Source organism: Pseudorasbora parva, chromosome 18 (assembly GCF_024679245.1).
Source record: "Pseudorasbora parva isolate DD20220531a chromosome 18, ASM2467924v1, whole genome shotgun sequence".
Lineage (NCBI taxonomy): Eukaryota > Metazoa > Chordata > Actinopteri > Cypriniformes > Gobionidae > Pseudorasbora > Pseudorasbora parva.
Window position 1 is genome coordinate 29,770,206 of NC_090189.1, and position 27,300 is coordinate 29,797,505.

Here is a 27,300-nt window from a genome sequence, read left to right on the forward strand (position 1 = left end):
GGTTGAGGTTTACTGTAATCGGATACCACAACAAATTGTTCGTTTGTTCGGCCCATTTCAAGCAAGCTTCACTCAGCGTCTGAAGAAACTGAAGAAAGGGGCAACTATATTCCTGTAAGTAGTGAGTAATGTTTCCACTTATTGACAGTTTAAGCAATTTCTGATTAAATTGAAAGTTTCTCAGAGAGACCGTATTGTCTAGAAAAGAAGACGCAAGATGCTAACTTAGAACAGTAAGTTAACAACAGGAAACACCAAGTACCATACAAAACTAAATAGTGTGTCTAATGACAAAGGTTAATTACAAAATACAACTGTAGATACTTTGCTTACTGATCGTTCACTTGTTTATTGGTGTTTTCAGATCACCCGTGCGCGAGAGAGAGCTTACGTGCATATGGTTGCCAGATTGTACGTTTAGGTAAAACACTGGATAGATAGTATACGAGTTCTATTCACAGAAAAGCTATGTTTGGGGGATTTAATTACTGATATCTGGCAACCACATGAACGCGAGCTCGCGTGCGGGATGATAATAATAATAATAATAATAGATTTTATTTATAATGCACTTTTCATTCCGAAGAATCTCAAAGTGCAACAAGGGGGGGGGGGATAACAACAAAAAATGAATAACAAGTAAAAATATAGAATACTACAAACAATCAACCAACACAGAAAACAGAACAGAAAACAGAGCTGATGGTGAACAGAAACAGAGCTGATGGTGAACAGAAACAGAGCTGATGGTGGAAGTCTCTGTTAGCTCCGCAGCACACTGTGGTCCACTCCATGTTTCAGATTTCTCCCAGCGGCAGTGTCCCGATGACATCGCCGAGGCAGGACAGCTGAAGACCAGATGATGGGTCTTCATGACGATTCAAACGATGGGGATCGCCGCAGCACCATGCAGGAGGCAGAACATTTTTTCGGGCACTTCTGTGGACACACCGGTGTCGGCGCAGAAGTCCAAGCCGCTCCACGGCCGCAATGCAGGACGGAACAGCGGCGCAGCCGAGAAGCGGAACATCCCAACATCATGCCGGACGCCGATTACGATGGCCCAGATGACGCTAGCCCGGTGCAAACTTCAGCCACCATGCAGCTTAAGCCCAAGGGAGACCACCAGTGAGCAGTCGCGACGAGAAACATCAAATGTCCACCAAACCAGAACCAACCAACCGCAGCAATTCAAACGTAAACATTAGAAGCGGTGGAAAACGGCGAAACGAGGAACAACGTCCTCTCAGTGGCTGCCAGCAATCAGCAACAGCCTCAATTGTAGCTCTGACTGTTAGACTAGTCACAAACATAAGGAAATAAAATAAAATCTAAATCTAATAGTACATTAACATGATCATTTGTGGGTGGAGAAGCGGCGAACAGACGACGCCAGCGTCCTCTCCCCCACGTTGCCTAGCTTTTTTTTTTTTTTTTTTTTATGATCTGAAAACACCAATAAACAAGTAAGCTGCATTTTATCAATCTCCGTTTGAGATGTTTTGCTTAAAGTGTCATTTAGCCGGTCTGTGTTGTGTCAGGACTCACGAGCTGCTTCTGCTGTGAGCTGTGAGTTGCTGAAATAAGCCAATCAGAGCAGAGCTCAACATTAATATTCAGGACCCTTCCAAATAAGGCAAAAACAGAGCATTACATCATAGGGACAATTTATAGGGTTGTAAACAAGAGGTAACCTCCCGCAATCTCTCTTGAAGCCAATACGGAAGTAATGTGAACTGCAATTCCTCAACTGGCCACTAGAGGCTCCAGAAGGGAGCAGAATCTTATTGAGCCCCATGTTAAAATGCCCAACTTTACAGCAGAAAAAAACATGTTTACAGCCTGGTACTGTAAGGCCGCCCAAATCGTCCCAATGGGGACTAACTCAGAGACTGGATTTTCTCAGAGAGTCCTTGTTCCTCATTTAGACATTTCGGCATCTATAGGTTTTTCAGTCTTACAGTACAAATTGTGGTTTTTGCCTTCATGACAACTGTGAGGGGGGTGAATTTTTTTATAACTCATTTGTTTACGTTATATAAAGCCTTAAAGTTCTGCATAATTAAGGGCGTGGTTACAGGTTGATAGTCATTTATCCGCCGTCTATAGTCATTGCGTCACCTAAGCTCCGCCCACATCCCGCCTTTTTGCCCATTTTCTGTTTTCCGGGAGTGACACGCGATGACTCGCTCACAAGATGGGAATGCTATCTAAAGTAGCTCGCCCCTACTTTAAGCTTCAGAACGACTTATCAGAATCCTATGGGTGATGTCACAGATACTACGTCCATATTTTTTTTACAGTCTATGGTTGTAAATGGACCTGTAAAACTGTATCTGGACATTTTTTGCCCTTAAATAAGCCACATACCCTCTGTGTAGATATCAGAGAACAATTTAAAATATTGTTTCAAATCACTCTAGGGCACCTTTAAACCTGATGGAGGATTATAAAAGTAATGATTTAAAGACTTTAATTATATACCTACATATAAAATGTTACGCTTATTGCAAAATATGCCAATTATACATACAAATGTTTAACTAGTTTTAAGTGTACTAAGCTGACTCTACATCATCTGTGGTGCTTGATGGGAGTAGGTGCGTGTTGTTCTCTAAAGTGTTTTCTGATTGGTCGATTTCTCTGCAGAATTATTGGTAATGTAGTTTTTCACCTGGAATTCTGCTGTTGAACACAATTATTAAAAAGAAAAATAGTTGAAACTTTAGAGTGGTGGCTTCAACAAAAGCATTTACCATCATTTAACAACCTTGCAGTTACAGTAGTTCTGTCTTTAAAAGTTTTCTTCCGATTCCTTTATGGAGAAAATGAATGGGATTTTTACTTCCGGAACATGTAAAGGCTGGATATGAGAATTTGGGGAATTAGTCTCCAAAGACTAGTATTCACTTTCCATGCAGTCATTATTTGGGTCAATTAAGTGAATTATTCTGATTACGTTAGACACACTTTAAAAGAACAGGGAGGGCAGATAAGGTCAATTATATTTATATTATATTGCTTTTGTGTTTTTGGTCTCTCTGTTGCTATAGACCTTATTCAGAGCACTGGCATAACAGGTATGAAAACGAGGCTGTGAGGGATAGACTTACCCTTAGATAGTATTGCAATGACATCCGCTGTAAAAAGCTGTATAAAGCTCTTTTATCACTTATAGTTTTCCACAGCTCATGTTGTCAGGAGTTTTATTTTATGTTAGTATTTTGAGTGTACTTAAATTTCTTGGAAAGATATTTTTGCAGCGATTCATCAGCAGAAAAATCCAAAAACACCTTAAATAAAGTAAAAAAAAAGAGATGGATGTCTGTATCCCTCACAGCCTTTCATTACCATAAAAATAGATTTAAGATTAAGTTGAGATATGACATTTCTTTGAATAGGGTCTATTGGGAAAGAGCTTCATGATGTATTGAACATATATGAAGTGAATCAGTTTATTTATTAAATAATACAAAAATGTTCATATTGGTGTAATTGTATTTAGTTTTTCCTGTTTATAAATATATGCTTATGTAGCCTATTATGTTTATGAAGTTTTCTGAAGGTTGAGACAAAAAAAAAAAGGCTAGAAAAGGAAATTATCAAGAAATCTTATGACAAGCAATCAGCGTTGAGAAAATAATCACATTATCATACATGTCGTTTATTTTTCTGGTGCTGTTTTCCATTTTGTGAAATTCCACGGTTACTAAACAGATAAGATTAATTAAAACTAGCGATTATATAAAATTATCAATTTTATTTACAGTTTGTTACATTCATGACATGTCAAGTTTGTGACATAGATTGTATAAGCACAATTACTTTAAATTATAAAAATGTATTCAACTCAACAGAGTCTGTGTCATGTTGTTAAACTCATAGCAGGTGAAATATGGATCGAGACTGACTTTGATATTGTCTGATTGCTTGATCATGTGTTTTTTATAGTGTATAGTCTTTTAAAGATACATAGTTGTATTTTTAATAGCTTATATTGATCTATATTCTAATCTGATAAATTAGTTATGGTCTGAGAAGTGATTTTAGGCCTAGTGAGTAATAATGTAATAATTTTGATCAAATAAAGGCAAAATAAATAAAAAATGGTGGACATTTGTGTGAGGATGATCATCAAAATTAAGGGCAAGTTATATGTGGCACATCAGTGTTTTGTAAGCGGATTTGTTTTGAACGTTTTCCATTGACATTAAAGAACACCTCATGTAGGCTATTACCTAGTTTAACACAAAAAAATGCAATGTCACCTAGCGAGAACAACCTCGAAGATAACGTTAGCTAAAATAGTTAAGTGGAATTATTTATGTATTTATTTTTGATTCCTTCAAATCGCAGGGTATCGGTTTAACGACCTTTTTAAGACCTGCACAAATGAAATTATATTAGCATACGACTCGAAAAGGATAGTTTAGTGAAACTAAGTAAAGTGCGCGCATGCGCATCAAGTAAAGGCGATATTCTAACCGCAAATATGCTTGCATTGGAGAATACAAGACAGACGAGGAGAAGACCGACAAGCTTACAACATTAATGCCGCTTACTTCTGTTCCGTTTAGTATTCTTACTAGGATGCTCCAGTCCTTCCAGCTTTTCAAAGCAGGTCCTGCACATTCTGGGACTGCAGCACTCTGTCATAGCAGCAAACGCTGTTTCAAAGGGGACAGCAGAGACCGAGAAACGCACTTCAGAAACACGCAGATAATACAGAAGACTAGCCATGGCATGTGCTTTTCTTTTCTTTTTTAGTGAAACTAAATGAGTTGCGATTTATCTAGAAAAGGAATGGGATCCAAGGGAACTCCACCGAGACTCCTCCCCCCGAGAATGAACGTGTGTGTGGGGGAATGAAAGGGTTCATGAGACACAGAATGAAGGGCAGAGAAAAGACGTTATACATTTGTGTTGCGTTTTGTTGGAGAGAGGGACATCTCTGCTTGGAGCAAGCTGTTCTGCTTTCCTGTGGTTCTGTAGAGATTTATGGACAACAAGCACATTTATGAAGGACTGAACTGTGAGAAGACACCTGCATGTTTAATATGACTTATTAATGCATTAGTTTCAAATATACCCAGAACTTCAGGGGGGGGATCTGTTTTTATTTTAATCTATGCAATGTTTCTGGTCTTCTACTGTTATATACGTGAATACATAGATACAATCATTAATTTAATCAATTAATCTGTGTAAATCATTGATCATTTCTGGCATGCAAAAAAAAATTGAAAATCATTCCGTCTATAGAGCAGAACATGTTTCAGCTATTACAGAGATGCACAGGCCTGACGCCAGACTTGGTAATTGGGTATGTCAACTGTCTGTCAGGCTTGTCTTTCAGATTTACCAACAAAGCAAGGTTTTTTCTAGCTGCCAAGGTCATTTTAAAATCAAATTAGTTCTTAGCTGACCCGCTTTGTTTGTTGGAGTCCAATATTATAGTTCTTTTGCTCTTTGGTAATCAAATGGACAAAATGGGGAACATATTTTATTGTTGCCGCAAGGTGTCCGAGATTTTAAATGCCAAGGGACTCGAGCGTCAGACTGAGGAGCTGTCTCTGCTGCTATCCCAGGAAAATAGTGATATTGAAAGTCTGTCTCCTTCGAGGACTTCAGCTGACCTGCTGGCCTCTCCTGTCCTGGTCCAAGATCATCTCCCGTTCCCGGACATCGTGCTTAGCAGCAACCTTCGGGTCAGAGGGGACTCGATTCAGCCTTTGGAGCTCTTGTTCTCAGCGAGGGGCCAAGCGCAAGATGCCAGAAGGGATGATGGAGTTGATGAAAGCAATCTGCGAAATGGAGGAGAGAGGAATAGAGAGCTGTTGGGGCCACCAAGCACAAACATTGCAGGCACACATCAATTATGCTCTTTAGAGGATGAATGGCCCCTTCTGTCATCCCTGTACAAAATCCCTGCAGCTCAAAACCGAATATGCACTCATGGATGTGGAGGAGACACTTGTAAATCTCTCATTGGTCACGGGACGGGACTATTTGCAGAGAGTCAAACTTCACTTTCTGGTCCAGTTAGCAATCCTGTGCTTGCTGCATCTCTAGATGCCTCACAAAGTGAAGTCGACATCAGTCAGAGAGAAGATGGTTGGACTCAAACAGAGCAGTACATCGAACACGAGGAGCAGGATGAGAAACTACTGAATGAACATTGTCCAAACAGTGCAGCACAAACACATCTGGATGCGATGAAGATGCAACCTGGGTATGGCATTCCAACTGAAGATCATTTGCTTCCAAAGACGCAAGGGGAAGCACATACCTTGGAACACATAGCACAACTGGATGACTTTAAAGACCCAGATGCACTGGAAAAACCATACTCAGAGCAACATGCACAGACTTCTGAGATACTAGATATGGATATTATAATGAAAGAGCATGCTAATGAGAAAGCTACTACAGCTGCAGAGCTTCTTCTTTGTATGGAGAAGAAAATATCTCATGTAGAGCAGGCAGAATTGAAAGAGATTAGCTTTGGGCTAGGGGAGATGGAGAAAAGCCTGTCACAGATGGACCAGGATTTGATATGGAAAAAGACAGAAGTAGAACAGATACAGTGGGACCTGGAAGTGCTAAAGCAGAACACAGGGTTATCACTGCAGGACTCGGAGCAGACAACCCTCACGGGGACACAGGTAGAACAAAAAGAGGATCAGACTGAACAATTCACACTTTTTGTGGTTGATAAATTGTTCCTGGCCACTCCAAACTTTAAAGGTGTGTATTCTGTCTAGGGATGTACAATACTAGTACCAGTCTGATTTTAATTTTTTATTTTATTGGTATCATATATTGTGCATGCTTATATTCCCCACTTTTACAATGTCGTCATCTAATCTTTATTAACACTAATAATTAAATAATGAATATATCTGCGATGTTAGGATGCCTGAATTTACTCTCTGGATTTAAAACTGATTTTAGTTTTTAGTATTTTAAACCAAATTTTACCAAATAATTAACAGCAGTGCAGCCCCTATAAGGTATTTATGTTGTAGTGCATGTACAAATTTGTGAATGTGACAATGTATATCCCAAAACATTCCTAATTCTTTTGTATCTACTTGGGGCGGCAGTGGCTCAGTGGTTCATGTAGGTTGTCTACAAACCGAAAGGTTGGTGGTTCAATCCCCGGTTCCACCTGACCAAGTGTCGAAGTGTCCATGAGCAAGACACCTAACCCCAGCTGCTCCCGACGAGCTGGATGGCGCCTTACATGGCTGACATTGCCGTCGGTGTATGAATGGGTGAATGTGAGGCAAAATGTAAAGCGCTTTGGATGGCCATAGGGTCTGTTAATCAGCATTACTTGTGATTTATATTCTTCTGTTTTCCAAAATGGAAGCACCCAGCCCTGACACAATGACCAGCGGCCATGTGCTAGACACCCCAGAAGACAGTGTGACAGAACAGGTTGAAGTTGACAGCAAAAAACAAGAGCTTGTTGTTCCTGACATGGACCCATCTGAGGATGCAGGGTTTACAGTGAAGATCCAGGCTCCTGGAACAGAACCCACTGACTTCCAGGTAAAATAAATCTATCCATCCATCCATCCGTCCATCTGTCTGTCTATCTATCTATCCATCTACAGTTCATCCAGAAAATATTCACTTTACAGCCTTATTTCAGAATTGATTAAATTCCTCAAAATTCTACAAACAATACCCCAAATGACAAAGTGAAAGAAATCTTTTAAAATCTTTGTAAATTTAAAAATCATATCTACATAGGTATTCACAAGCTTGGCACACCTATTTTTGGGCAGTTTCTCTCATTCTTCTTTGCAGGACCTCTTAAGCTCCATCAGGTTAGATGGGGAGCATCATTTCTCAGCCATTTTCAAATCTCTCCAGAGATGTTCAATGGGTTCAAGTCTGGGCTCTGGCTGGGCCACTCAAGGACATTCACAGAGTTGTCCCATAGCCACTACTTTGTTATCTTAACTGTGTTCCAGAGAATTTTGTTTCTCATGGTCTGAGAGTCCTTCAGGTGCTTTTTGGCAAACTCCAGGCGGGCTGTCATGTGCCTTTTAGTGAGGAGTGGCTTCTGTCAGGCTACTCTACCATACAGGACTGATTGTTGGAGTGCTGCAGAGATGGTTGTTCTTCTGGAAGTTTCTCCTCTCTCCACAGAGAAATGCTAGAGCTCTGTCAGAGTGACCATCAGGCTCTTGGTCACCTCCCTGACTAAAGCTTGGAACATACTCTGCAAGAACAAAGAAATTAGTTCGTTTTCTCGAGGTGGCAAGAACAAGAACAAAGTTTGTTTTGGCCAGTACATTCATAATTCACAAGAAAAGCAGGTGCTGATCATCTGTGTTTCTCCACATAAACCAGGCCCACTTTAAATGTCCCTGGGAGCGAGAACTTTTTTCTCTTTTCTTGCGGAGTATGTTGCAGACTTAATGCCCTTCTCCCCCGTTCACTCAGTTTGGCCAGCGGCCAGCTCTAGGAAGAGTCCTGGTGGTTCCAAACTTCTTTCATTTACAGAGGATTGAGGCCACTGTGCTCATTGGAACCTTCAATGCTGCAGAAAATGTTCTGTACCCTTCCCCAGATCTGTGCTTTGATACAATCAAGTCTCTGAGGTCTACAGACAATTTCTTGGACTTCATGGCTTGGTTTATTTTTTACATGCACTGTTAACTGCGGGACCTCATATAGACAGACAGGTGTGTGCCTTTCCAAATCATGTCCAATCCACTGAATTTACCACAGGTGGACTCAATCAAGTTGTAGAAACATCTCAAGGATGATCAGTAAAAACAAGATGCACCTGAGCTCAATTTTGAGTGTCATGGCAAAGACTGTGATTACTTAAGTGCATGTGAATTTTTTTTTTGTGTGAAGTTTTCAAACAAATTTCTTTCACTTTGTCATTATGGGATATGGTTTGTAGAATTTGGAGATTCTATCTATCTATCTATCTATCTATCTATCTATCTATCTATCTATCTATCTATCTATCTATCTATCTATCTATCTATCTATCTATCTATCTATCTATCTGTCTGTCTGTCTGTCTGTCTGTCTGTCTGTCTGTCTGTCTGTCTGTCTGTCTGTCTGTCTGTCTGTCTGTCTGTCTGTCTGTCTGTCTGTCTGTCTGTCTGTCTGTCTGTCTGTCTATCTATCTATCTATCTATCTATCTATCTATCTATCTATCTATCTATTTGTCTGTCTAACGTCTGTCTTGCACCTAAGGTATCACCTTTAGCGATGGTGCACGAAATTAAGCAAGTGTTGATGGACCGGGAGGAGACCTGTCGGCGTACCTGTTTCTCCCTGCAGCTGAATGGACTGACTCTTGACAATTTTACCCCCCTTCGATCCATACAAGGCCTTCAGGAGGGCTCCGTCCTGAGGGTTGTGGAGGGTAAGTCCCTAAAATTTACCATTTGATCAATTAACCTTTCACTGGAAACTTAACCTAATTGTAAACTGGTTGAAATCTTACATTTCAGTCATAGATCTAAATACCAGTAACAAACTGCCTTAAATCTGTCTTCCTGCTCCCCTTTTAATTATCCCAAAGAGCCATACAGTGTTCGAGAAGTGCGTATCCATTTACGTCACATTAGAGACCTTTTAAAGAGCTTAGACCTTACTGATGGCTATAATGGAGTGGAGGGCAGCTCACCGTCGTTTCTCAGCTGTGTCACAGAAGATCGTATGGAAGGTAAGATACCAGTCTTAGAATAAAATAAGCTAGGTAAGCAGGCTAAGAAGTTAAGATTAGAAAACTTTATTCAGTAGACCTCATGAGACCTATAAATAATACACAGAGTACATAAAGTAAAGCGCATGCATGTGTTGTCTGTGTTGGGATATAAATTTGATTGAAAGTCTATTACAAAGACATTTCCATTTTGTGTATCTCTATGCAATACAAATAGGGTGGCTTTACAATATTTGATTTTAATTTAATTCCCAGAGAGCAGCAAACCTAAGCGAAGAGGTGACGGGTTAAGGCACAGCAGCTGCATCCCTCCAAATCACATTCTTCCAGGCTCTAAGGAGCGTCTGCTGGTACCCCTGCAACCTCATACAAATTTTGGGAAGGTAGGTAGGCTTTGAGGAACTTGTGCTAGATGAACAAAGCATATAATAATATATAATTGTCTGTCTTTTGTGCAGTCCTCAGAGTGCTTGAAAGTTCTGACCATGAGTAGCTGGAATCCTCCTCCTGGAAACAGAAAGATGCATGGAGACCTCATGTATCTCAATGTGGTCACCATGGAGGACAGACACTTCAGTATAACAGCGTCAGCTCGTGGGTTCTATGTAAATCAGTGAGTTATGACATACAACTGTCTTTCAAATTGTCCTTGCCCTACCAGAAAGACAAATACATAGAACATGTATTGTACATAGAAAATGTACATATTTGTTTGTTTGTTTGTTTGTTTTTTCACTTAGATCTACGACTTACATCTTTAATCCAAAGCCAGCCAATCCTAGTGTTCTCAGTCATGCTCTGCTGGATCTCTTGGGTCAGATCAGTCCAGTTTTTAAGAAGAACTTCAGTGTTTTACTGAAAAAGAGGTATGACAGTTCCCAGAAGGAGTGAAAAGAGCACAACAAACTGTGCTAAAGTATGGGCGCTGTAGCATTTTTTTGTACTCAATAATATATATTTATATATACACCAATCAGGCATAACATTATTCCTTTCTAATATTATGTTGGTCCCCCTTTTGCTGCCAAAACAGCCCTGACTGAGGCTTGGACATCACTAGAACCCTGAAGGTGTGCTGTGGTATCTGAAATGTTAGCAGCAGATCCTTTAAGTCCTCAAGTCCTTACGCTTGCACATTTTTCCAGCTTCTGACACATCAGCTTTAAGGACAAACTGTGCATTTGCTGCCTTATATATATCACCCACTAACAGGTGGCGTGATTAAGAGATATTCAGTGTTAGTCACGTCCTCTGTCAGTGGTCATAATGTTATGCCTGATATGCTTTGCCCTGGTTTTAATAGTTTTTGATAATACAAAATACATATTTAAAAAATACAAATTAAAATATAAATATAATTTAAAATAAAACAAACTGTACACTTTAACTGTAAAACAGTAAAACATTACTTTATCACAGCAATGAGAAAACTAATGATAATCCTAAATCAGAATAAACAAAAAATGTAATGTCCTGACAGATTTTGGAGGGAAAATATCCAATGTCAAGATGCAAAAAAAATATGAATGGTCTCACAAAATAGGCTTAATTTTGTTCAGGCAACAAAAAAAAATAGAAATAGTGAAATAAAATCTGATTCATTTTCTTGACAGCTGTATGACATTCATCCACACAGTTTGTTTAATATTCAGTTCCATGTTATAATTATGAAATTAATTGTCAAAATAATGTAAAACATACTTGAGTTAAAGTTACAATATGTAATTGCATATGTAAAATTTGACATTTACACATTTCTAAAATCACATTTCTGTTTTAAATAGTAAGTCAAAATAAAGAAGTAACATATTTATTTAGAGTACACTTTTAAATCTTGTTAACCTGCAAAATATATATGTTAGTTGTCTAAATAAAATAATGAGAGTACAAAATATGGTTCTTTTTTCTTTTGTAAATGTAAGAGTACGTAGAAACTATTTAACTTCTCTCTTATTTTAGAGGGTCCACACACCCCTTTGAAAGGATTGCCACACCCTTCCAAGTGTTTAGCTGGACTGCTCCAGCACTTGACCATACAATGGACTGTGTTCGAGCGGAGGATGTCATCTCCTTTCGCCTGGGTTATGAAGAACATGTGCCTGTTCAGGTAAACATGTTGAATGTCAGCACACACGCTAGTTACACGAGCAGTTTTTCATTCATTTCTCATTGTTGAACAAAGGCCCGGGACTGGAATGAAGAACTTCAGTCCACAAGAGAGCTTCCGAGAAAAAACGTGACTGATCGTCTGATGAGGGACAGAGCGGTTTTTAAGGTATCTTTACCACTGATCATATGTGTTCAATTTAGAACAAAAAGGGTCTTTCACAGCTCCACAAAGTAGACTTTGGCCCTGTTTACGCCTGTTATTAATGTGTTCGAACAGCCACAAAAAAACACCTACTCTCCGCCCACTGACCTAATGCATAAATATAATGGGAAGTGCGCTAGCCAGACAAGGTTTAAACTTTGTCGGCTGGAGACCCAAGTTTGGTTTGAAGATGAAAAACAAGCACAATTTTCTCACTATTCCTGATTTCTAAAACTCACTCACAGGGTTCGTTGTGGTCTTGATGCTATCAGAGCAGAAATCGCGTTCATATGTAAATTGTGTGAGCTTATTTTAGCCATTAGATCGAAAGATCTGAAAAGGTCCTACATTTACCCATCCATATACCCTCCACTCAAAGAAATCAGGACAGAAGTGGTTGAAAGAGGATAAAAGAGTTTAAGGTATAAACAGAAATGTTTCTGCCTCGTCTGCTTGTGATCCAATCGACCAAAACGCATCTAAATACCAGCTGTAAGCAGGGCCTTTATTCTCTAAAAAAACAAATCTGATCTAAAATGTAACATCAAGAACTTTTACTTATAATGGGTTTCCTCTTCCTTAATGATGACTTTTTACTGAATTTATCAGGCTAACAGTGATTTTGTCAGCACTGCCACTCGAGGAGCCATGGCAGTTGTAGATGGTAACGTGATGCCCATCAACCCTAGTGAAGAACCACGACAGCAGATGTTCATCTGGAACAACATTTTCTTCAGTTTAGGCTTTGATGTGCGGGATCAATACAGAGATCTGGGAGGGGAGGCTGCGGCCCATGCCGCCCCTGGTCTTGACCTGAATGGTGTGAGGGCTTATTGGGCAGTGGATCAAGAAGGCCTCTACCTGATTGGCACTGTAGTGATCGATTACCGTGGCTACCGCGTCACTGCCCAAACTATTGTGCCGGGAATTCTTGACCGTGACCAAGCACAGAGTGTTGTCTATGGCTCCACTGACTTTGGCAAGACCGTTGTGACCAATGACAGGTAATAGCATAATTTTTAAGGATAACTATACTGATAACGATAATTGTACAGTTTTCATAATCAATCAAGATGTTTTGGTCTGGAACCCACATCAAGATGTTTTGGTCTGGAAACTCACCATTGACAGAGCTCAATCCGAGGCAGAATCAACGTGAGCGGAGCTGCTAGTTAAATAGATTAAACTTTCACCGTATCCTGTCAGCAAACGTTCGGCAAAACTCCAAACACATCTTCCCTTCTTAAGAATGATTTCAGTGCCAGTCTTTGTTCTTTTCTCAAGGAAAAGCTTCACTCCAAGTCTTCCAGAGCCGCGGTCAAAGCCGATTCGAAAGACAGCTGTTCTCTAGCTTCTTTGTTTACAAAAAGCACGCGGAACCTCCGCTACTCAGCCATCATTATGTTAAGCCCGCCCACCGCCTCTATACATGATGTGATTGGCCTGACCAGAGTTTGTTTTTCTAGCTCAGAAGTCTATTGAGAGTTGCTAGAATACACTCCATTTTGATTTGAGTCTAGATTTCTAGGCTAAAATTTCACACCACAACTATAATGATAACAACAGAGGAATCCCTTTCAGAATGATTAAAACATTGACAGCCAATTAGAATCTATCCTGCTTTAAAGAGCTTGAGCATTTAAAGCAGTAGACAGCAGAACTACAGCATGTGGTTATGATGAACAGAGCATTGTCATGTGTTAGTGTGAGCATTATTGTTATCGTTATCTTTATGGTACTTGGTGTGAACCGGCCTTTAGGCTGAAGAATGTGTCAGAAATGACATAAACAATATATATAAATCCGTAACCACAAACATTTTAAACTCTTTGAAGGTATCTGGAGCTGCTTGACAAACCCAGTAAGAAGCTGAGAGTGCAGCGCCACCTAGTGCTAAATAAAGATGATACAGCAGTAGAGTTGTGCTCCTCAGTGGAGCACAAGGGCATTGTGGGTAATGATGGTCGGCACTACATCCTGGATCTACTTTTCACCTTCCCACCTGACCTCAACTTCCTTCCTGTGGAAGGAGAGGATTTAAATCATGTGTGTAAACAACTGGGCTTCCCAAGGCTTCATCCTCATCGCCTGGTCTGCCTGAGACAGGAACTCCTTGACGCCTTTGTGGAGCACCGGTAATTATATTTACCTGTCTTATGATTAATACACAGGTAAACCTGTCACGAATGTCATATTTCACCCCAAAATCAAACCAAAAAAAGAAAAAAAGAAATCGTATTTTCTCCACAGTTAAGAATGAAGTGTATTTTTGCATTTCCATATATATAAACCACTAATTTATATATAAATAATTGTATTTATTTATTATTTATTTTATCTCAATTCTCTTACTATAATATGAAATATATATATATATATATATATATATATATATATATATATATATATATATATATATATATATATATATATATATATATATATATATATATATATATATGCTGATGCTTTTAATAACAATTTAAAATATATTATTTAATACAAAAAGTATACAATAAAAGATTATCTCAGTAATGTGAATCTAATGAGAAACATAATTGAGAATAAAATGAATAAATAAATATATTAATAAATAAAATAAATATAAACTCAAAATTATAACGTCATGCCGCATCAAAGTACTGAGAATTTTGAAGGGCAAAAAGGTGTTTAATTTTCATTAAAACAAGATGTAAAGTCGTAAATTGTAACATCGTTTTTAGGTGAAATATGATTCTTGACCTGGTATTGACAATTTTTGTGAAAATAGTCTAATATTATTTTTTTCATATTTAATTTAATATTTCATATTTAAAAATAATATTTTAATTTTTATTATTTATTAAGTGTAAATATTTAGTTTAACAGAAAAACATTCCATTATGAAGATACACATAATTTTAAGTATATCGATTACAACAGTAAAACAATGAAATGCACAGAATAAAAAAGCTCTGTATCATGATGCAAATATTAACCTGCTGTGAGATTTTGAGCTAAACAATCTTTTTTTATGTATGCCGCCAGATACCAGATGTGTATGGAAACTGTCTCTCAAAGTACTGAGCATGACAGAGAAGTTAAAGATGTTGGCACATCTGTGGTAAAGAGTGATCCAAGCACTACACCTCAGCTTCCCTCAACTACTGTCCCACTCCCAGACCAGGATGCAGAGCAGCTTTCCCTAAAAACTGTGCCTGTAAATAACACCCAGCAAGGTTCTTCAATGAAGCATATCTTCTCCTCCCTCAAGAATTCGTTTGACATACATTTCAACCCTAATGTCTTCTGTGCAGGTGTGTTGTTTGCTTTTTGGACTGGATCAGCTCTTTAAACATGAGCAGACAATATTAGAAATACGTGGATGGCTATATGAACGTTGCGAATATTTTTGTTCTTTTATCAGGTGTACGTTTCCCCAAGGAAAGTGCAGAAGATATCCAGAAACAGAAACAGCAGTTAAAGGATGCTGCAGTTTTCCTCATTTCCAATCAAATCCCTACATTTGTAAGTTGCTTAATGCTTTTTATAAGGATTGCGCAGATAAAAGATTAGATGGGAAGCAGATGGAAAAACTCACTTCTTTAACTGTGTGTGTTTGTAGATGAAGAGTTGCCTTGACCACCCATCAATGCCTATAGATGGCATCACACTAACAGAGGCTCTGCATCAGCATGGCATCAACATCCGCTACTTGGGCGCTGTGCTGGAGTATATTGAGAAGATATCCCAGAAAGAAAGGCTTGATCATGTCTATGTGAGTGTTTATTTTACTTATTCCGGTCATGTTTGGTTTCTGTTGGTTCCTTGGACTTGTCTTTCTGTGTCTTTGTCCAAAAACTTAAGCAGCTGATTTGTTGCCTTATCAGGCAATGACTTTGTAGGCAGTGTGTGCGTATGTAGGTACTTCTGAGCTTTGGTGAAAACAAAGTGAATATTTAATATTTATCACTAGAAATGACATTTAAAAACATACATTTACACACAAACTGACCACCGACCGGAACTTTCAGGCACCATCTTTATTAACTGTCTCACGAGACAGGAAGTGAAGCTAACATTGGATTCAGATGTACCTTGATACCTGGGAATAATGCTGCCTTCATGTGCTCTCAGATAATCGTAAATACGAGTTTCCTAGGTAAGAATTGCACATGAACGCCCTTTCATTTCAAAATTTTAATGCGATGAGCTTGTATTTACGACTTCAGAAGTGGGAATTATAAAATTTTCGATATCATGTGAAGGCCGCATAAATCCTACAAAGCCAGCATTTTTAAGTTTTCAGATGCAGTCAGTTCTAGTTAGTTGCTATGGTTACTTATCGTTTTCACCTGTGTCTTGTTTAGTGCTTATAAGACCCCAGTTAGATCTGTCTCTTTTTTTATGCCAAAGCTTAGGCTGTGTCTGAAATCGGCCCCTCTACCCTCATTCAATATTCCCTACATTATAGTCCAGTTTTCCCTTCAACACTAGTCCACTATATAGTTCACTTGAGGGAGGGAATAAAAACGAGGATTGAGGGAATTTGGACCCTGAGTGTCCCGGAACGGCTCCTGCTTTTGTATAGTTTGTGCTCGCTGTTTAATTATCAATTGAACCTTAGTCAACTGGCATCTCCGGTAGTATTGAAAATATTTATCTTCACCTCTGTCATGGAAGCTATGTATAAACCTTAATTAAACAATTTATAATCAAATAATCAAGTACAAAGGAATTTATGCCTGTATAATATTACGATGCTGTACCCACATTGAAGCAGAGGTTTGGAAAATGGGTGCATGGATCGCCATCTTCTGGCCAGACATAGGGGTGAGTGGGATTCACAAAAAGGCGGGATTCACTTTCACAGTGCATTATGGGTATTCTCTAGCCATGAAGCATACTGTAGCTGTGTCTCATTTCGTTAAATTTCCAAGGCTGCGTCCTCCGGAGGACACGTCCTGTGTAGGATGCAGTATACGGAGTGTCCTCAGTCAGAATTAAACGAGACGTCCTTCGTAGGACACACAGGCAGGAAGTATCTCGTAACTATGCCAACAAGTTCAGCCTCGTTGCGCTCTCACGCCAGTTATATAAATGAAAATTATTTATAACTTGAAAATGACTATGAAATGTTTCTTGACAGCAATATGCTGTTCTGAACGTTTAAAATGCACTAAACAGTTGTAATCCTGTTTACCACAACTATCTGTTTGAGGTAATAGAGCTTAAAAAAAAAAAAAAAAAAAAGCTTGAACTACTTCATTTAAACACCACACCTACGCTCGCAAGTATATCTGGCGGTGGTGCCGTTTTTTCATATAATATAAAAAAAAATATGACGGTTGTAACGGCGACGCAAAGAATTGTGGGTTATCTCCAGTCGTGAAGGATACTCCTCATGCACACTCAGAATTCCTGTGAAAGAAGGATGCATTCGAAGGTCGCATTTGGAGTGTCCTTCTCACTTTTTTTAAATGAGACGGCCTTATGACGTATGCACCCTTCAAATGCGACCTCCGGAGGATGCAGCCTTCCAAAATGAGACACAGCTATTGTTTGTACACTCATTATTGCGGTGAATTGTGGGATTGAATGAGTGCAAATTGAGCTAGATAGCTATCCAGCTATCACTATGGTTTCGAACACTACTACAAATGGCTGTCCCCTCAAATAGTGCCCTATTTAAGTGTTTAGGAGGCGATTTCTGACAAAGCCCAGGTGGTTGGAGAAAAAAAGCTTTTTAAAATGTTGTATCATTTGAACCAATTGCTTTGCAAAATGATTAATTGTTTTAAACGTAACACACTGGTGATGCCTTCTGGTCAAAAAAAATGTAAACGCTATGAAAATTTAGCCAAACATGCATAATAACACTTTAATATGAATTAAAATGTACCACTAGACTAACCTTAATCTTAAGTGAAGAACTAAGATTAGAACTAAGAACTTAAACTAAAGTGAAGAACTTTTTTTAACAGAAAAAAGTGTGTATGAAGTCCATTATACAATGATGAAATGTGGATAAAGTAACTATAACCTCTTTCAGAGAATTGCACTCTGTGAGCTGATCACCAGATGTGCAAAACATCTGTTTAAGACATATCTTTTGGTGAGTGCCCATACTCGTAATGTCACATATAATGCTGTATATTATGACACTTTTGCCAAAACTTGTTCTTGTATCCTTAATCCTCTGTCTCTGCCCTAGGCAGTGGAACCATCTGCCCTGTCTGCCTCCGTCAGCCATTTCCTCAACTGCTTCCTTAGCTCTTTTGCTGATGCTGGAGTCATTCAGCAAAACGACAAGTTAGCTTCTAGACGCAGGAATCGGAGAAGGCGGAGTCGTGCATCTGTGGGCGGCATCTGGTCCAACCTCACTCCGAGTGACCTTTGGGTGGCCATCAAAACTGAGGCTCAGGAGTACTACCATTACAGCCTGCCCTGGTGAGTGACCTATTCTCTGAACACAAATCGATGCTGTGCTGTGATTTGATATGAGTGTGATCTCATCTCCTTCTGGCAGTGGGGGTGTGGAGGAGGCCGTGGACAAATATAGGCTGCAGAGAATCACCCTGCTCAGAGAGATTGCCATCAAAACTGGCATTCAGGTATTTCAGATTGTATTTAACACGATTTAACAAGATTTATTATGCTTTTCCGTACTCTGATAACGATCTCGTCTCTATCTCTCCTTCAGATTCTTTTAAGAGAGTATCACTTTGATTCTGAGCACAAAGCTGTATTTACTGAAGAGGACATCCTTAACATTTTCCCCGTAGTAAAGCACATCAGTCCCAGGGCCAACGATGCTCTTTATCTCCTGCGTTCTGGTCAGTCACAGGTCCAGCAAGGTGAGCATTCAAAGTAGTTCTCAGATGTGTAGTAACAATCCAGGGACACATAAATGTTATCAGGCTGAATTTTTTTTCTTTAAGTGGCAACCATTATTGGAAAGTTTTAGCAAAAATCTAAATAAAATTACTTATTATTTTTGATTATGATAATAAAAATGATTTACTTTAATGATACATTTGTATTGAGAGCCTTTGAAGATAACTTCTCATAAAATAAAAACACAAGATCAATTGATATATGTAAGCATGTTAACTACCTTTCAAATATTTGTGGTTGGTAAGATATTTTTATGTTTTTGAAAGAAATCTTCTGCTTACTAAGGCTGCATATATTTGTTTAAAAGTGCAGTAAAAACAGTAATATTGTAAAATGTTTTTACAATTTAAAATAACTGTTTTCTATTTTAATATATTTTAAAATGTCATTTATTGCTGTATCATTACTCCAGTCTTCAGTGTAACATTATCCTTCAGAAATCATTCTATTAAGATGATCTGCTTGTTTTGCTTTTTTTCCAGGATTCTTTAGTAGTGTATCTCAAAAGAAAAATATTCAAACAATCTTTAGTCTTTGATATCCATTTGTGCATCACTAGGTTGTCTGAAAGAGGGCTGTGAGTTAATAAGCCAGGCTCTTGGTCTCTTCACTAATGTCTACGGGGCTCTGCATCAGGACGTCTGCATATGTCTGCGGCTATTGGGGCGCATGCACTACATCCTCGGAGACTATGCTGAGGTATCACATGTTCTAAAATGACAGATGACAGACTAATGACTCTGAACCTGAATACATTTTTTTTTTAAATGACATTTTAAACAGGAAAATTGTAATTTATGTTTTCAGGCCCTCAGTCACCAGCAGAGGGCTGTGCTGATCAGTGAAAGAGTTCTGGGAATTGAGCATCCCAACACTATACAAGAATATGTAAGTAATCATCTTTATGTAAATTAAATCTATAGTTTACTGTAGTATCGTAGAGTTGTGCTGGTATTAATATACAAAAGTGACAAACAAAGTTGTTTCCTCTTTGTGTAGAAGCACCTTGGTCTTTATTGCTTTGCTGGCGGGCAGCCAGTGACAGCTCTGCGATTATTATATCGTGCCCGATACCTGATGATCCTGGTGTGTGGAGAGGACCACCCTGAGATGGCTTTACTGGATGTGAGTTAGAATAATAGCAATGTGATAATAATGAATAACAAACAAATCAACAATGCTAAGCAGTGGCCTGCAATGTGACATTTTAAACAACATTGTTATAATTCTTACATACACTATATTGCCAAAAGTTTTGGGATGCCTGCCTTTACATGCACATGAACTTTAATGGCATCACATTCTTAATCTGTAGGGTTTAATATGGAGTTGGTCCACCGTTTGCAGCTATTACAGTTTCAAATCCTCTGGGAAGGCTTTCCACTAAGTTTAGGAGTGTGTTCATGGGAATTTTTTTCTAGAAGTGCATTTGTGAGGTCACTCAGTGATGTTGGACGAGAAGGCCTGATGAGTCTCTGCTGTAATTTATCCCAAAGGTGTTCTATCGGTTGAGGTCAGGACAAGTCAAGTTGTGCAGGCCAGTCAAGTTCCTCCACACCAAATTTGCTTGTTCATTTCTTTATGGACCTTGATTTGTGCACTGTCATTTGTGCTGTGATTTGTGCACAGTCATTTTGGAACATGAAGGGGCCATCCCCAAACTGTTCCCACAAAGTTGGGGGCATGAAATTGCCCAAAATGTGTATGCTTAAGCATTAGGAGTTCCTTTCATTGGAACTAAGGGGCCAAGCCCAACCCCTGAAAAACAACCCCACAACATAATCCCCCCTCCACCAAACTTTACACTTGGCACAATGCAGTCAGGCAAGTACCATTCTCCTGTCAACCACCACACCCAGACTCGTTCATCAGATTGCCAGATAGAGAAGCATGATTCATCACTCCAGAGAACACGTCTCCACTGCTCTAGAGTCCACTCTTTGCATTGCACTTGGTGATGTAAGGCTTGGATGCAGCTGCTCGGCCATGGAAACCCATTCCATGTAGCTCTCTACCCACTGTTCTTGAGCTAATCTGAAGGCCACATGAAGTTTAAAGGTCTGCTATTGACTCGGCAGAAAGTCGGCGACTTCTGTGCACTGTGCGCCTCAGCATGTGCTGACCCAGCTCTGTAATTTTACGTGGCCTACCACTTCGGGCTAAGTTGCTGTTGTTCCTAATTGCTTCCACCTTGTTATAATACCACTAACAGTAAACCGTAGAATATTTAGTTGTGAGGAAATTTCACAAATATTGTTTTATTGTACGGATGGCAACCTATCACGGTACCACGCTTGAATTCACTGAACTGCTGAGAGTGACCCATTGTTTCACAAATTGTAGAAGCGTCTGCCGGCCTAGGTGCTTTATTTCATACACTTGTGGCCATGGAAGTCCTTGGAACACCTGAATTCAATGATTTTGAGGAGTGTCCCAATACTTGTGGTAATATAGTGAATATTAATATTTATAGATTTATATTGATTTAAACATTATATTCTGTCATTTTTGTATTGTATACATTTTTGTATGTATCTGCTGAAATATATTTTTCAAGAGTTACACTAGCATACTGTTCAAAAGTTTGGGGTTGGTAAGATTTCTTTACGTTTTTTTTTTAAGAAGTCTATTTACTTGTACATCTGACCTGCGCTGTAGCCTCTACGCTGTGGGCTACACGTCGATTGTCATTTATACTTCTTAAAATATTGTAACATAGAAAACCGTTATTACAAAACCATTTCACAATTGTACTCGTTTTACTATATTTGTTGTCAAGTAAATGGTGAGCATAAGAGACTTCTTTTAAAAAAAAACATTTAAAAAAATCTTACCAACTTTACAATTCCATTATAAATTCAATCAAATTTTGTTATTTGCACCTCCCCAAGACTGATGAGAAGTAATACTCATGAATATTGTTTGCAAAAGTTTAAGTATTAAATAAAGCACCTTTAACTGAAGCAAACTTTTTGTTCATCTCCTGTACAGAGTAAAATAGGCCTTGTGCTTCATAGTATGATGGCCTGTGATCTTGCCCTGAAGTTCCTGGAGAACGCCCTTGCCCTGACCTCTAAATATCAGGGACCCTCATCTCTCAAAGTGGCACAAAGGTGAAGAGTGAACAGAAACACAAACAAGACACTTTGTTGTGAAAACAGTACTCATATGTTCTGAACCTGAAGAAAACATAAACAGAAAGTGTTTCAAAACTGTCATGATTCTGTCCCACTCTGCAGTCATCACTTATTGGCAAAAGTGCATGAAAGTAAAGGAGATTTCCGCGATGCACTGAGGCATGAAAAGCAGCGTTACGGCATATACAGGAAGCAGGTGAATGGTTACAAGGCCAAAATTATGAGCTTTTTTTGTTTTGCCTTGAATCTAGTCTAGATTTTAATAAATGCTGTTTTTAAAAGGTAGGAGAAGCACACGAGAAGACCCAAGAGAGTTCAGAGTACCTGAAGCATCTGACACATCAGGCAGTCATTCTACAGAAAACTATGAACTGGATCTACAAAACTGGATCAGACACCAATATTTCCCCTCTCAATGTCAGTACTGCACATATCTCAGTTAATATTGTTGTGTAATAATGATGAATTAACGGGTTAATTCACCCCAAAATGAAAATGTTCCCATAATTTACTCAATCTCAAGCCATCCAAGACTCTTCTTTCTGCCAAACACAATCTGAGTTATATTAAAACATATCCTGGCTCTTCCCAGCTAAAAACTAGAAAAAGCAGATTTTGAAGCTCAAAAAAGCGCATACATCCATCATAAAAGTAACCCATGCGCTCCAGGAGGTTAATAAAGGCCTTCTGAAGTCAGTATGAATAATATCCACATTTATAACTTTATAAACTATAATCACTGGCTTCAGATAACGGCCATATGTAAGCCTAGTTCTGGAGGAAGAGTGACCTCGATATAAGGCGTATCGACGAATGCGGAAGAGGAAAAAAAGGACACAAATTAGAAGTCTGAAATGATAATTTTTCAATTGTAATTGATAATTGTCGGAGGATTTCGATATAAGAGAAGAGCTTGAGAGAAGAGCCCCATTTGTTTGTCTACTCTTAACTAAGCTTACGCTACTCCTGCATCCTACATACGCCGGGTCAGAAACTGACTGATACAAACTATTAATAGTATATAGATATGGATATTTTTCTCACAAAAATGCAGAAGTTGTTTATTAATCCCCAGCTTATTCTCATTTAATTTGGAGAAAGTTGTTGGTGAGCCAGAGATTAATTTCAATTTAACATTCATGTACTGTCCAGAGAACAAGTTTTGTCTAAGCTAACGTGAAGATAAAACTGAAGATCATCTGTATAACAATGGTATACAATACTATACTTAGAAAAAATAGGGCTCAAAGGAAGCATATAGAGAGAGAACAGCAGTGGTCCCAAAATCAACCCCTGAGCAACACCACATACTTAAGGGGCCAGTGTGGAGGAAAAGTATCCCAGATTCACAGCAACTGTCCTGTCCTTTAAATACAAGCCAAACCACTGAATTGTAAAGCTTGGAAGAGCCAAGGTATTTTTTTTATATAACTCTTGTTGTGTTTGGCTGAAAGAAGAATGTCATATACACCTATGATAACTTGAGGATGAGTAAATCATGGGATAATTTTCATTTTTGGGTGAACTAACCCTTTAATTGCGCTATCTCCTTTTAGCTGAACTCTCCAAGTCGTGTCTGGATAGTGGAGCAGCTAAATCTTGTCACTGGGATTGTTCTTATTCCTCTTAGGTAAGAAAAATAACCTTTACAATTCATTAAGACCTGAAAGTGTACTGTGAACTGTTCAATTGCTCTTTAATTGAAATGTAATTATAACATACATATGCGTTTAAGGGCAGTTTTATGTGCCTGTGATTGTTTTTTATTAAATACATTATTTATTGAACTAATTTAACAGACAAGAATGTCTTACTTTTTGTTATAAGAAAGTCATATTAAATCTTTTATATGCCTTCATTTATTTTTAATCCCTTAACAGTCACCCTTCTTTTTGAGCATATGTGAAAATGCACCATCCAAATTAAATGGTTGTAATTCATGCATTCTTTGAAAGACAAACCTAAGTTTGATCTCTTTTTAAGGAAGACACTCAGCAGATTATTGCTTTAAAGCACTTTAAAAAAAATGAAAGGGTAAAAAGTGAAGTGGCACGTTTCAGTTCATGCCTTTGGAAGCTTAACTTTCATAGAAATTAATTTGAGAAGTTAAAACACTTCCATTGCTTAGCATCTGTTTAAATGAATGCCTGCAGCTGCGACCTGTGCTGCAGACCTGTGCTGTGAGTGAGATCTCCATCCATAGATATCCATAATAAAGGCTAGATGTCTCGTGCGCACTGTTGGCCAATGGAGGTCGCCGTCCGCAACTGGCGGCCATCTTGTCACAGGCAGCTCGCTCACTCGTAACAGTGTGTTTTAATGGTGCGTGTACTTTTAAATAACCATAACTTGCTCAAATTTTTACCGATTTTCTAACTGTTTCGTTTGTTATAAACGTCAGAGATGTAGTTATGACACTACATGCTTATGAATAATTATAACCATGGACTTCAATATGAAAGTAACATTGAACAGAACAGATAGGTGTAATGAATACACACACACAAGGTATTTATGTTAAATCAATATATAGGCTACTAAAACTGTGCAAAAAAAAATATATATATACACTTTATAATAAGAATATCACTATTATACCTAATAAAATAATTTATATTTAAAAAATAAAAAAACATGCAAACTAAGTTTATTTTAACTTCAAAAATGCAATTTACTAGGATTTCTCCCCTCCCCCCCTACATTTCACTGTGCCTACTTCAGAGATCAGAGTACTGTATTAACCATATTTTATTTGCATACAAAACATATTTTACAACATTTTATATTTTTTTAAATTTTTATATTTTACTCAAAAATTGGTATAAAATCAAAGCCACATGTCTAACCAAGTTGTGTTCCAAATTTGAAGTTTATATCACAAAAATGTAAGTTCTTATGAGATTTTATCTAGGTGCCGTACCAAAAATAGCCACCAGGCATCATGCACATTGTTGTCCTGTGACAAATGAATACATTTTTGTCACAATATCCCTTCTATCACAAAACAGTCTGTAAATATTGAACCTTGAGTCTCAGACCTTTCCAACAATATGCATATTATCAAGATTAGAAATAATAGTTAAAGCTACACTGTGTAACTTTTTTAGTATATTCTTAGCTAAAAACACTTAGTTCTTTCAAAGAAAGATATGTGCTCGTGAATGTATATTTCCTTTTTTCAAGTAATAAAGTATTCTCGTAGGTTCATAATATGCCATTGAAAATACATACGCCATGTTGCCCTCCATCTTGAAAGGGACATACCCGTAAATTCAAGCTTCGCTTTTCGCGTTTTAACACTCAATGGCACCTTGTCGAATGTGAAGAGGGGGATTGCCGTGTTAATCTTGGACTAAATCAGCCACCGTAGGAGTTCAAACGAAATCAGAATTGAGAGAAACAGAAACTAATATTGACTGGATGGTCATTTACCTTTTCACCGCTAGATGAGGGAAAATATCACACAGTGTAGCTTTAAAGTACGTTTTGTATGAAACATGACACCGCTCAGTGGGGGATGATCTCCCAAATACTGTATATTAGAATGAAGACTGGGATAATGGTGCTGAAAATTCAGCTTTGTTATCACAGGAATAAATTACATTTTAAAAAATATTGAAGTAGAAAACAGTTGTTTTAAATTGTAATAACAGTTCATAATATTACTGTCTTACTGTTTTTAATCAAATAAATGCGGGCTTTGTAAGAGACTTTTTTCAAAACTCGTTAAAAAAAACATATCAACCTCAAACTTCATATCCCTTTCCCTTTTTTTGTTTGTTATATGAAGGTCAAAACTTTATCTTCAAAACTGTCTTTACTGATTTTTGCTATATATATTTGCCCTTCTGTCAGACCCAGACTTGTCTTTGAAATGTGAAAATCTCTGTTCTCTATAATATTCTCTCTTTGCGTTTCTCTCATGTTCTTGAATGACTATTTAACATTCTTCTACTTTTTTTATCCCTGAAGTAACAGTGACCTTGAGAAACTCAGGACTGACGCTCAGAAAACATGTCAGCCCACACCAGATAATGTTGAGTCAATGGAGGATCTGCAGGGGCCCTCTGGGGACAACGACACATTGCAAGACTACTGACGCCTTGAAATTTAAGACAGTTCTTTAAATAAAGTTTAAACAGATGAGCTTTTAAATGAAGAATGTTCTAGTTTAGGTTTAAACATATATGAAAAACGTGTAAATGATCTCTCACTCATTACCTCATGGTGCAGCGGAGGAATTGCAAGAAAATATAGCACTCCCTTTAAAAAGCATGAGTGGATCTGGCTGATGATTGTAACTAGGCAAATTTGCACATTTGTAAACAGGACTGTCTGCTCATTTGTATCTCTCTTTGTATGTTGATGTGAGCTGGTTGCACTGTATATGTATACATGAGTAGTAAAGAGGGCTAATGCATGCATAAACTCATTAATGCGTTTACACTAAGTTTAACTTGATTTCAAGGAATGTAGGCCAAGAAATATAATTATTGCATTGTGATACAATACTCTGAAAATTGCTTCAAATAAAACAGTCAAAACCATTGTTGTTTTAGTATTATTTATCTACTATTTTAATTAATAGCCACTGTCCAATGTTGCACTCATGCTAACAACGTTTGAACCGTAAGGGCTAGAAACAAAGTTCTTTTTCCTTTGATTCCTTGGCTCAAGCCGATTTGATTTTCCAACTCCTGCTATGCCGTTGCACTGATTTTCATGAAAATTTGAATGCATCATCTTCAGACTATGGTGACAAAAAGTTATGGAATTCAAATTGATTCGTCAAATAACTTATTCCTCGAATTACATGTGAACAAATTAGACAAAGTGCCCAACAAAATGAACGTGAGGCTATAGCCTATCTCCACAATGCTTCATATTCTGACCAATATATTATATTCTAACCAAACCTGGGCTGAATCCGAAAGCGGCGATTTCGGATTCGGCCTTGGTGTGTGTTATTCCAACCATGGCCTGAGTCTACCTGCACAGTTACAGTGCAGTGTCACCTAGTGGCCAGGAGACATAGAAAATGGACAAAACTTTTTTTTTTTTAGATTTTGAGTAGCATGGCAAGTTGAACAATACCCAATTTTCCCATATAGGTCAATTTAGTCGCATTGGCTTTTATCACTTACGAAACTCTGTATATGTCTTTGGCACCATGTCCTGACAGTATACAAAAAGTTTCAAGGCAACTTGTAATGAAATTTTCACTAATGCTAATAACTTTTTATCAAATTGGCCTATTGCTATAAAACTT

The 27,300-nt window shown here is 38.1% G+C and overlaps 1 protein-coding gene across 5 annotated transcripts; it reads left to right on the plus strand.

Moving 5' to 3' along the window:
* Window positions 1-26,570, plus strand: LOC137045890 (clustered mitochondria protein homolog). Of its 5 annotated transcripts, XR_010898878.1 has the most exons (28): window positions 4,463-6,747; window positions 7,376-7,557; window positions 9,233-9,404; window positions 9,564-9,707; window positions 9,963-10,090; window positions 10,166-10,320; window positions 10,448-10,573; window positions 11,667-11,814; window positions 11,890-11,982; window positions 12,628-13,022; window positions 13,854-14,153; window positions 15,046-15,314; window positions 15,425-15,525; window positions 15,623-15,775; window positions 18,050-18,112; window positions 18,212-18,447; window positions 18,527-18,611; window positions 18,701-18,854; window positions 19,454-19,593; window positions 19,702-19,782; window positions 19,894-20,019; window positions 21,886-22,007; window positions 22,134-22,227; window positions 22,314-22,448; window positions 23,588-23,661; window positions 26,004-26,124; window positions 26,169-26,336; window positions 26,435-26,567. XR_010898878.1 is itself a non-coding variant. In XM_067422849.1 (27 exons), the coding sequence occupies exons 2-27, from the start codon at window positions 7,393-7,395 to the stop codon at window positions 26,175-26,177; spliced, it is 3,789 nt and encodes a 1,262-aa protein (XP_067278950.1). In that variant the 5' UTR covers window positions 1-114; window positions 7,376-7,392; the 3' UTR covers window positions 26,178-26,570. The 5 variants fall into 5 exon arrangements, 4 of the variants coding, with proteins under 4 accessions (XP_067278950.1, XP_067278946.1, XP_067278949.1 ...); XM_067422849.1 differs by lacking the exon at window positions 4,463-6,747 and adding an exon at window positions 1-114 and having other exon boundaries at window positions 26,169-26,570; XM_067422845.1 differs by having other exon boundaries at window positions 26,169-26,570.
* The last annotated feature ends 730 nt before the right edge of the window (window positions 26,571-27,300 follow it).

Excerpts from the sequence above, each read along its gene's own strand:
- LOC137045890 (XM_067422845.1), top strand. The coding sequence starts at position 5,481 with ATGGACAAAATGGGGAACATATTTTATTGTTGCCGCAAGGTGTCCGAG. Across the intron at positions 22,228-22,313 it reads ACGGCATATACAGGAAGCAG|GTAGGAGAAGCACACGAGAA; the intron begins GTGAATGGTTAC and ends TGTTTTTAAAAG. Across the intron at positions 22,449-23,587 it reads CCAATATTTCCCCTCTCAAT|CTGAACTCTCCAAGTCGTGT; the intron begins GTCAGTACTGCA and ends ATCTCCTTTTAG.